The 12,139-nt window shown below is 38.1% G+C and overlaps 1 protein-coding gene across 1 annotated transcript in view; it reads left to right on the top strand.

Moving 5' to 3' along the window:
* WDR49 (WD repeat domain 49) overlaps nt 1-12,139 on the top strand; it is a 194,823-nt gene that overhangs the window by 51,415 nt on the left and 131,269 nt on the right. Inside the window, exon 3 of the mRNA XM_061168263.1 lies at nt 8,587-9,027. Within this exon, the coding sequence (XP_061024246.1) occupies nt 8,587-9,027 (441 nt within the window). The remainder of the gene's footprint in view (nt 1-8,586; nt 9,028-12,139) is intronic.

The following is a 12,139-nucleotide window of genomic DNA, read 5'->3' as shown; positions in this document are numbered from 1 at the left end:
AAATTTGCGTTTTCCATTTAGGCCTGTGATCCATTTTGAGTTATTGTTTATGAAGGGAATAAGGTCTGTGTCTAGTTCACTTTTTTGCTGTGTCAATGTCCAATTATCCAGCACTGTTGAAGCTGTTATCTTTACTCCATTGTATTGCTTTTGGTTCTTGGTCAAAGATCAGTTGACCGTGTTTACATGGGTCTGTTTTTGAGCTCTCTATTCTGTTTCCTTGATCTAGTTTATATTCTTATGCCAATATCACAAATGTCTGGGTTACTGTCATTTTTTAATAAGTCTTGAAGTTGGGTAGAGTCAGTCCTCCAGCTTTGTTCTTATCCTTCAGTATTGTGTTATCTTGGTATTTAGACTCTCCATGTTGACTTGGAGTCTGTTTGTCAGTATTAATAAAATGACTTACTGAGATTTTTACTGGAATTGCATGGAATCTATAGGTTATCTTGGGAAGAACTGAGGTCTTAACAAAAGTGAGTTTTCCTATCTATTAATATGGAATATTACTCCAAATATTTATTCCCTGATTGTGCTGACAGGAGTTTTGTAGTTTTCCTTATATAGATCTTACACACATTTTGTTAGATTTACATGTATTTTGTTTTTGAGGATGCTAACGTAAAATGGTATTGTGCTTTTAGTTTCAAATTCTTCCTGTTCATTACTGGTATATAGGAAAGCAATAGACATTTGAGTGTTAACCTTGTGTCCTACAATCTTGCTATAATCACTTATTATGACGGTTCCAAGGGTTTTTCCATTGGTTCTTTCATATATTTTACATATATAATCATATCTTCTATAAACAAAGACAGTTTATCTCTCTTTCCAATTTTTATACTTTTACTTCCTTTTCTTGTCTTATTGCATTAAGTAGAGCTTCCAGGATGATGTTGAAAAGCCTTGGTGAGATGACATCCTTGCCTTGTACCTGATCTAAATTCTCACTGTTAAGTATGATGTTTTGGTTAAGCTGTATGTTTGTGGTAGATTCTCTCTTTCAAGGTGAGGAATTTTCTTTCTATTATTAGTTTACTGAGAGTTTTTTTTTTTAAATTATAAATTAGTGTTGAATTTTGTCAAATGCTTTTTCTGCATCTATTGATGTTCCATTTAACATTCATAATCATTTTCCTGAGACTGGCATTTTGCTACATCTACTTTACAGATGAGAAAATTAAGCCTCAACAATGAGGTAACTTTCTAGTAGTTCCCACACATCTGGTGAATACAGCATTAAACCTACAATTGTTTGACCTGCTCTCCAACATGCTGCCTCCCAGTGCTTACTGTCAAATCTGACTCTTTGGCTCTGAAATAGTAGGAAGACAGATTTTCTCACTGTGAAGCTCACCAAACTAAACAGCCTATCAGTATTAAACTACACAGTTATTTGGAATACAGATGGTTCTCATCATTGTCAGATTTTGTATTTGTGAATTTGCCTACTTGCTAAAATTTATTTGGGTCCCCAAAATCAAAGCTCAAGTCGCCTTCATGATCATTCACAGACATGTCAGTCAGTCAGACAGTCAGTCAGTCATTTCAGTCGCTCAATCGTGTCCGACTCTTTGTGACCCCATGGACTGCAGCACTCCAGGCCTCCCTGTCCATCACTGACTCCTGGAGGTTACCCAAACTCATGCCCATTGATTCAGTGATGCATTCCAACCATCTCATCCTCTATTGTCCCCTTCTCCTCCTGCCTTCAATCTTTCCCAGCATCAGGGTCTTTTCAAATGAGTCAACTCTTCACATCAGGTGGCCAAAATATTGGAGGTTCATCTTCAACATCAGTGCTTCCAATGAACACTCAGGATTGATCTCCTTTAGGATGAACTGGTTGCATCTCCTTGCAGTCCAAGGGACTCTCAAGAGTCTTCTCCAACACCACAGTTGAAAAGCATCAATTTTTCAGTGCTCAGCTTTCTTCACAGTCCAACTCTCACATCCATACATGACCACTGGAAAAACCATAGCCTTGACTAGACGGACCTTTGTTGGCAATGTCTCTGCTTTTTTTTTTTTTTTTTTTTATTGTTTTTTGTCATACATTGATATGAATCAGCCATGGATTTACATGTATTCCCAATCCCAATCCCCCCTCCCACCTCCCTCTCCACCCAATTCCTCTGGGTCTTCCCAGTGCACCAGGCCCGAGCACTTGTCTCATGCATCCCACCTGGGCTGGTGATCTGTTTCACCATAGATAGTATACATGCTGTTCTTTTGAAATATCCCACCCTCACATTCTCCCACAGAGTTCAAAGGTCTGTTCTGTATTTCTGTGTCTCTTTTTCTGTTTTGCATATAGGGTTATCGTTACCATCTTTCTAAATTCCATATATATGTGTTAGTATGCTGTAATGTTCTTTATCTTTCTGGCTTACTTCACTCTGTATAATGGGCTCCAGTTTCATCCGTCTCATTAGGACTGATTCAAATGAATTCTTTTTAACGGCTGAGTAATATTCCATGGTGTATATGTACCACAGCTTCCTTATCCATTCATCTGCTGATGGGCATCTAGGTTGCTTCCATGTCCTGGCTATTATAAACAGTGCTGCGATGAACATTGGGGTGCACGTGTCTCTTTCAGATCTGGTTTCCTCAGTGTGTATGCCCAGAAGTGGGATTGCTGGGTCATATGGCAGTTCTATTTCCAGTTTTTTAAGAAATCTCCACACTGTTTTCCATAGCGGCTGTACTAGTTTGCATTCCCACCAACAGTGTAAGAGGGTTCCCTTTTCTCCACACCCTCTCCAGCATTTATTGCTTGTAGACTTTTGGATAGCAGCCATTCTGACTGGCGTGTAATGGTACCTCATTGTGGTTTTGATTTGCATTTCTCTAATAATGAGTGATGTTGAGCATCTTTTCATGTGTTTGTTAGCCATCTGTATGTCTTCTTTGGAGAAATGTCTGTTTAGTTCTTTGGCCCATTTTTTGATTGGGTCATTTATTTTTCTGGAATTGAGCTGCAGGAGTTGCTTGTATATTTTTGAGATTAATCCTTTGTCTGTTTCTTCATTTGCTATTATTTTCTCCCAATCTGAGGGCTGTCTTTTCACCTTACTTATAGTTTCCTTTGTAGTGCAAAAGCTTTTAAGTTTCATTAGGTCCCATTTGTTTAGTTTTGCTTTTATTTCCAATATTCTGGGAGGTGGGTCATAGAGGATCTTGCTGTGATTTATGTCGGAGAGTGTTTTGCCTATGTTCTCCTCTAGGAGTTTTATAGTTTCTGGTCTTACATTTAGATCTTTAATCCATTTTGAGTTTATTTTTGTGTATGGTGTTAGAAAGTGTTCTAGTTTCATTCTTTTACAAGTGGTTGACCAGTTTTCCCAGCACCACTTGTTAAAGAGGTTGTCTTTTTTCCATTGTATATCCTTGCCTCCTTTGTCAAAGATAAGGTGTCCATAGGTTCGTGGATTTGTCTCTGGGCTTTCTATTCTGTTCCATTGATCTATATTCCTGTCTTTGTGCCAGTACCATACTGTCTTGATGACTGTGGCTTTGTAGTAGAGTCTGAAGTCAGGCAGGTTGATTCCTCCAGTTCCATTCTTCTTTCTCAAGATTACTTTGGCTATTCAAGGTTTTTTGTATTTCCATACAAATTGTGAAATTCTTTGGTCTAGTTCTGTGAAAAATACCGTTGGTAACTTGATAGGGATTGCATTGAATCTATAGATTGCTTTAGGTAGAATAGCCATTTTGACAATATTGATTCTTCCAATCCATGAACACGGTATGTTTCTCCATCTGTTTGTGTCCTCTTTGATTGCTTTCATCAGTGTTTTATAGTTTTCTATGTATAGGTCTTTTGTTTCTTTAGATAGATATACTCCTAAGTATTTTATTCTTTTTGTTGCAATGGTGAATGGTATTGTTTCTTTGATTTCTCTTTCTGTTTTTTCATTGTTAGTATATAGGAATGCAAGGGATTTCTGTGTGTTAATTTTATATCCTGCAACTTTACTATATTCATTGATTAGGTCTAGTAATTTTCTGGTAGAGTCTTTAGGGTTTTCTATGTAGAGGATCATGTCATCTGCAAACAGTGAGAGTTTCACTTCTTCTTTTCCTATCTGGATTCCTTTTACTTCTTTTTCTGCTCTGATTGCTGTGGCCAAAACTTCCAACACTATGTTGAATAGTAGTGGTGAGAGTGGGCACCCTTGTCTTGTTCCTGATTTCAGGGGAAATGCTTTCAATTTTTCACCATTGAGGGTGATGCTTGCTGTGGGTTTGTCACATATAGCTTTTATTATGTTGAGGTATGTTCCTTCTATTCCTGCTTTCTGGAGAGTTTTAATCATAAATGAGTGTTGAATTTTGTCAAAGGCTTTCTCTGCATCTATTGAGATAATCATATGGTTTTTATCTTTCAATTTGTTAATGTGGTGTATTACATTGATTGATTTGCAGATATTAAAGAATCCTTGCATTCCTGGGATAAAGCCCACTTGGTCATGGTGTATGATTTTTTTAATATGTTGTTGGATTCTGTTTGCTAGAATTTTGTTAAGGATTTTTGCATCTATGTTCATCAGTGATATTGGCCTGTAGTTTTCTTTTTTGGTGGCATCTTTGTCTGGTTTTGGAATTAGGGCGATGGTGGCCTCATAGAATGAGTTTGGAAGCTTACCTTCATCTGCAATTTTCTGGAAGAGTTTGAGTAAGGTAGGTGTTAGCTCTTCTCTAAATTTTTGGTAGAATTCAGCTGTGAAGCCATCTGGTCCTGGGCTTTTGTTTGCTGAAAGATTTTTGATGACAGTTTCGATTTCCTTGCTTGTGATGGGTCTGTTAAGATCTTCTATTTCTTCCTGGTTCAGTTTTGGAAAGTTATACTTTTCTAAGAATTTGTCCATTTCATCCAAGTTGTCCATTTTATTGGCATAGAGCTGCTGGTAGTAGTCTCTTATGATCCTTTGTATTTCAGTGTTGTCTGTTGTGATCTCTCCATTTTCATTTCTAATTTTGTTAATTTGGTTTTTCTCTCTTTGTTTCTTAATGAGTCTTGCTAATGGCTTGTCAATTTTGTTTATTTTTTCAAAAAACCAGCTTTTAGCTTTGTTGATTTTTGCTATGGTCTCTTTAGTTTCTTTTGCATTTATTTCTGCCCTGATTTTTAAGATTTCTTTCCTTCTACTAACCCTGGGGTTCTTCATTTCTTCCTTCTCTAATTGCTTTAGGTGTAGAGTTAGGTTATTTATTTGGTTTTTTTTCTTGTTTCTTGATGTAAGCTTGTAATGCTATGAACCTTCCCCTTAGCACTGCTTTTACAGTGTCACTATATAATGATCAAAGAATCAATCCAAGAAGAAGATATAACAATTATAAATATATATGCACCCAACGTAGGAGCACCGCAATATGTACGGCAAACACTAACGAGTATGAAAGAGGAAATTAATAGTAACACAATAGTAGTGGGAGACTTTAATACCCCACTCACAACTATGGATAGATCAACTAAACAGAAAATTAACAAGGAAACACAAACCTTAAATGACACAATGAACCAGCTAGACCTAATTGATATCTATAGGACATTTCACCCCAAAACAATCAACTTCACCTTTTTCTCAAGTGCACACGGAACCTTCTCCAGAATAGATCACATCCTGGGCCATAAATCTGGTCTTGGAAAATTCAAAAAAATTGAAATCATTCCAGTCATCTTTTCTGACCACAGTGCAGTAAGATTAGATCTCAATTACAGGAAAAAAATTGTTAAAACTTCAAACATATGGAGGCTAAATAACACGCTTCTGAATAACCAATAAATCATAGAAGAAATCAAAAAAGAAATCAAAATATGTATAGAAATGAATAAAAATGTCTCTGCTTTTTAATGTGCTGTCTAGGTTGGTCATAACTTTGCTTCCAAGGAGCAAGCAATTTTTAATTTCATGGCTGCAATCACCATCTGCAGTGATCTTGGAGCCCATAAAAATAAAATATCTCACTGTTTCCACTGTTTCCCCATCTATTTGTCATGAAGTGATGTGACCAGATGCCATGATCTTAGTTTTCTGAATGTTGAGCTTTAAGTCAATCTTTTCATTCTCCTCTTTTACTTTCATCAAGAGGCTTTTTAGTTCCTCTTCACTTTCTGCCATAAGGGTGGTGTCATCTGCATACCTGAGGTTATTGATATGTCTCCTGGAAATCTTGATTCTAGCTGTGCTTCATCCAGCCCAGCATTTCTCATGATGTACTCTGCATATAAGTTAAATAAGCAGGGTGACAATATACAGCCTTGATGTACTCCTTTTTCTATTTGGAACCAGTCTGTTGTTCCATGTCCATTTCTAACTGTTGCTTCTTGACCTGCATACAGATTTCTCAAGAGGCAGGTCAGGTGGTCTGATAATCCCTTCTTTTTAAGAATTTTCCACAGTTTATTGTGATCCACACAGTCAAAGGCTTTGGCACAGTCAATAAAACGGAAGTAGATGTTTTTCTGGAACTCTCTTGCTTTTCCGATGATCCAGAGGATGTTGGCAATTTGATATCTCGTTCTTCTGCCTTTTCTAAAACCAGCTTGAGTATCTGGAAGTTCATAGTTCACATACTGTGGAAGCCTGGCTTGGAGAATTTTGAGCATTATTTTATTAGTGTGTGAGATGAGTGCAATTGCAGTAGTTTGAGCTTTCTTTGGCATTGCCTTTCTTTGGGATTGGAATGAAAACTGACCTTTTCCAGTCCTGTGGCCCCTGCTGAGTTTTTCAAATTTGCTGGCATATTGAGTGCAGCACTTTCACAGCATCATCTTTCAGGATTTGAAATAGCTCAACTGAAATTCCATCACCTCCACTAGCTTTGTTCATCGGATTGCTTCCTAAGGCCCACTTCAGTTCACATTCCAGGATGTCTGGCTCTAGGTGAGTGATCACACCATCGTGCTTATCTGGGTCGTGAAGATCTTTTTTGTACAGTTCTTCTTTGTATTCTTGCCACCTCTTCTTAATATCTTCTGCTCCTCTTAGGTCCATATCATTTCTGTCTTTATTGAGCCCATTTTTGCATGAAATGTTCCCTTGGTATCTCTAATTTTCTTGAAGAGATCTCTAGCCTTTCCCATTCTATTGTTTTCCACTATTTCTTTGCACTGATCATGGAGGAAGGCTTTCTTATCTCTACTTGCTGTTCTTTGGAACTCTACATTCACAGCCATGTACAGAATGTCCAAAAGTTGCAGTCTCCCAGTGTGTCTGTTTCATGCTGAGGTCAAACTTGATGACACCCTGCCTTCTTTTATTTTTTCACTTATTTACTCTAATTGAAGGATAATTGCTTTACAATGTTGTGTTGGTTTCCTCCGTACATCTACATGAATCAGCCATAGTTATACATATGTCTCCTCCCTCTTGAACTTCCCTCCCATCTCCCACTCCATCCCACCCGTCTGTGTTGTCATGGAGAACCAGGTTGAGCTCCCTGTACTACACAGCACCTCCCCATTAGCTATCTGTTTTACGTACACACTTCGCCTCCTTTTCCTGTTCCTGCACTATAAACAGGGGTTCTACCTGTGCCCTACTTAGTGTAAGGTTTTTGCATTTTGAGCTTTTTTTTTTTTGGTGATTTTCACTTTTTAAAAAGGCTCCGCAAGTGTAGGGTAAAGTTCTGTCTAAATGCAAGGAGCCTGTGCTGTGCCTTTTGGAGAAAATACATGTCTTAGATAAGCTCCATTCAGTCATAAGTTATAGTGCTGTTGGCCATGAATTCAATGTTAGAATTAACAATATATATTAAAATGTCTTTCAATGGAAACAGACATAAAACAAAATTATGATTTGACCAGTTGAAGAAAATATTGTGACCAGAGCCTCACAGAAACCTAACTGTGTCTTTCCATAAAAGCCATTGTTCAGTATCTGCTAATTTTGTGTTTGTAGAACATATAACCATTATAATGCATAACTATCATGAATAACCAAAATCAACTTATAAGATTTCACTGTTTTTGTAATTGTGGGTTCGTATAGGTGACTTCTTGCTCTTGGATTAAAGTGTCACTGTGATACCATTTTGCTGGCAATGCTAAACTCTCCTCAGGGATTCATCTATTTTCTCTAAACCACAATATTCATTTCCTATTGATGAAATAACAAATTACCACAAACTTAGTAGCATAAAACACATACCTGTATTATTTTACAGTTCTACAGCTCAGAATTCCCAAATGGATTTTCCAGGGCTAATATCAAGGTGTGGTCAAGATGGTCTTCCTTCTGGAGGCCCTCTGATTCCTTTCCTTGCCCAGCTTTTAGAGGTCACCTGCATGCGTTGGTTCACAGTCCTGTGTCTCTCTGACCTCTGCATCCATCATCATATCAAATCTCTGACTTTCCTGCTTCCCTCTGCCAATTACAAGGACATCTGTGATTGAGGATGTCAGCTTGCAGATCTGTCAATTATTTGCTCCGCAGCCCAAATTTACTTCAGTGTAACACCATTGTAAGGTTAGAAGGTATTTTTTTTGCATCTTGGAAGAATTGCTGATGAGATTCACCTTTGAGGGTAGCACAGTGGTCTCTTTCACTGATGTCTTATTTTTGTTCTTGTTTCTAGCCCTCAGAGCCCAGTCAAACCATTTGTATGTCCAGAGAAGAGTTTGTGCAGAGAATGACAGAGATTGTTGGCTGGGGCACAAAGGAAGAATATGGAGAGCTCTTTGATAAAGTGGATGTGGCCCAAGAGGGCTTCATTAATTGGGACAAGCTGACTTCGTTTCTGCTGTTAACACTTTATGAGAAAGATGAACAAGCAAAGGCAACTGTGGTTCCCCAGTGGAGAGACCTTGAATTTCTCCCAGTGAAACACAAAGATACCATCCAAAGAGTAATTTTCTTAAAAAGTTCAAGTCGTTATCTGACCATCAGTAAGGAAGGTTCAGTAGGAATCTGGGGAGAGAATTTAAAGCTGCAAAAAACACTTCCCATCACTTCAGATGCCACCAAGCTAAAGCACCTGTGGGTGACAAGTATGGTTTCTCTGGAAAATGTAAACAAGGTACATAGTCTGTGTAAATGAATTTATTGCTTGTAAAAGGGAGGAAATGATGAGACAGGACTCCTGATAAATAGCAAGTGTAACACTAGCAGTGATAGAGAACTGCATTGTTCTTCCACACCTTTAATCTGACCTGGAGGGAGCACGTCAAGCTAAGTGAATTATTCCATTTCCCAAACTATTCTGCTGTGTGCCTTTAAATGCCAAAGCCGGTGGTGACTCAGATCCTTGGCTCTGTCCCACATGAGGTCAGGGTGCATTACTCGCTGATAAGACCTTCATGCCTCTGTAGTTTTTGGCAATCTGAAAGTATATACATTTATATGCAGAGTTGAGAGGCTGTCCAAGTGCAAGGCACAGATCAGAAAATTTCAGGAAACCTGCAATTTCAGGAAACTGCTTTTCTGATTTTGACTGCTGGATTAGTCAGTTTTTTAATTTTGATGGGTAGTCCATCATCAGTATCAGTCCAGATACCTTCATGTAACCATACCTATGAGGAAGATAACATACTGAAAGGAAAGTCAGTTTCTGAGGGAATAATGCAGCTTAAAAAATCCATATTCTTATATTACATTAAGCAGATGGTAAATTTTACTGTGAAAAAATTAAAGTGCACACACAAACAGAGATAATCCCATTAAGAGCCAATATTCACCCTTAACCATTTCCAATTCACAGCCCTTCTGTTCCTTCTACATCTCCTCTTTATACTGAAATCCAAAATTCCAATCATTTAATCTGTAGATACTTCAGTATTTCTGAAAAATGTCTCTTTAGCACAACCATAATACCATATCACATTTATATCAATAACAATAATTCCTTAATATAATCAAATATCCAGTCATGAACATATTTCATTGTCTTATGATTTTTTAATAGTTTGTTGTTTGTTTTGATAGTTTGAGTCAAGGTATGAATAAGGTCCAAACATTATGAATGGTTGATATGTCTTTTTTGATTCACACATTTTCCTCCATCTCATTTTTGTTTTGTATTTTGTTGTCATTGCTATTGCTGTTCTTCAAGAAGCTAGGTGTTTGTCCATTAGAGTTTCTCACAGTCTAAATTTCTCAGACTGTTTGCATGGGGTTGTTTAACATGGCCACTTGCTCTCTGTGTTTCCAGTAAATTGGTCCTCAAGTCAAAAGACTTGATCGTCTGTATATTTTAGAAGAGGTGTTCCTCAGTCAGAGGGCACAAAATGCCTGGTTCTTTCTCTTCTTGGGATGTTAACAGATGTTATGGATTATTCTTAGATACATCAATTTATCAGGAGTTGCAAGATGGTGATATTCTAATTTCATCATTTCCTCTTTCTTTATAAGCTGGAATACCTCTATAAAATAAAGAAACTCCCCGTCATCGGTGACTGTGTAATACAAATTGGAAAAGACCCTGATGCTGGGAGGGATTGGGGGCAGGAGGAGAAGGGGACGACAGAGGATGAGATGGCTGGATGGCATCACTGACTCGAGGGGCATGAGTTTGAGTAAACTCTGGGAGTTGGTGATGGACCGGGAGGCCTGGCGTGCTGCGATTCATGGGGTCACAAAGAGACATGACTGAGTGACTGAACTGAACTGAACTGAATACAAATTGTTAACAAAAGAGGAATAAATGTCCAGGTCTTTCCTTTTATTTAGCAGTATTCAAAATAATTAGCTACCTTTCTAATTAGATGAAAAATGAGTGCTATATCATTATTGTTATCAATATCATTATAAACTCATGGGTTTAAACAAATTTGGTATATCTCTATCCACTGAGTTATTATCCTGCCCCCCTAAATTATACCATCTTTGGACAATGGAACTAGTACAAGTTAGCTGGAGTCTTTTCTGATATAACCCTATCTGTCTTTCAAAGCTTCCTCATTTCCTGGGTAGACTAGATGTTCCAGGATTATCTTGTATATGTATTACGCCAGACCCAGAAGCAGCCATTTGAATGGCTCCAAAGAGCCAGATTCTTTCAAGTGGGGAATAGTATGTTCTACTGCCAAGAACCATTAAAAAATAATCATCATGAACATTAGCTTTCTATGTAACATGGCTTGCTCTATTAATCATCTCCAGATCACCTTGTTGATCAGTCACAAAGTGGTCTCCAATTCTTTGTGACCCCATGGACTTCAGCTTGCCAGGTTTCTCTGTCCTTCACTATATCCTGGAGTTTGTTCAAATGAATTTTCATTGATTCCATGATGCCGTCCAACACCTCATCCTCTGTCACCCTCTTCTCCTCTTGCCCTCAGTCTTTCCCAGCATCAGGGCCTTTTCCAATGAGTATACTCTTAGCATCAGGTGGCCAAAGTGTTGGAGCTTTAGCTTCAGTCCTTCCAATGAATAATCAGTTTCAAGGGGATTTATTCCCAATTTAAGAAAGAGAGAGGCAAGGAGAGCTTGTGATATGTGCCCCATGTCACACAGGATGCAGTCAGGGTTGCAAGATTTGTAAACCAAGGCGGCTTGATTTCTGAACCTGTGCTTTAGAATTTTGCTGTGTCCCCAGTGGCAGTTGATGTCATATCCAGTTCTTTCTTGCTAAGGATCTGATGTTAATGTTTAGCTGCTGTGGATTAAAAATGTTTCTAGTTTATACTTTTTTTGGTATGTGTGTGTAGCATTCTGTGCGTGCGTGTATACTAAGTTGCTTCAGTCATGTCCTACTCTTTTGCAATCCTATGGACTGTAGCCTGCCAGGCTCCTCTATCCCTGGGATTCTCCAGGCAAGAATACTGGTGTGAGTTGCTGTCCCCTCCTTCAGGGAATCTTCCCAACCCAGGGATCGAACCCACATCTCTTACATCTCCTGCATTGACTGGGTTCTTTATCACTAGCGCCACCTGGGAAGCCCTGGTAACATTCTGTATTATCATGTAATGTTTGTGTTGGTATCAGGTAATGACTATGTTGTACTGTTTCTGCTTTCCAGGACTGATAATTAAATCTTAGCCTTTCCTTTGTTTTAACCCAGCACTAACATTTATATTTTTTTCTTCTTTTTTAGACAGCTTTGTTTAGGTGTGATTATACAAAATCCACTGCATATATTAAAATAATCCAATTTGACAGATTTTAATATATGTATATAGCTGTGAAAAATC

The sequence above is a fragment of the Dama dama genome, chromosome 19, assembly GCF_033118175.1.
Source record: "Dama dama isolate Ldn47 chromosome 19, ASM3311817v1, whole genome shotgun sequence".
Taxonomy (NCBI): domain Eukaryota; kingdom Metazoa; phylum Chordata; class Mammalia; order Artiodactyla; family Cervidae; genus Dama; species Dama dama.
This window is presented reverse-complemented; position numbering and strand designations above follow the sequence as displayed.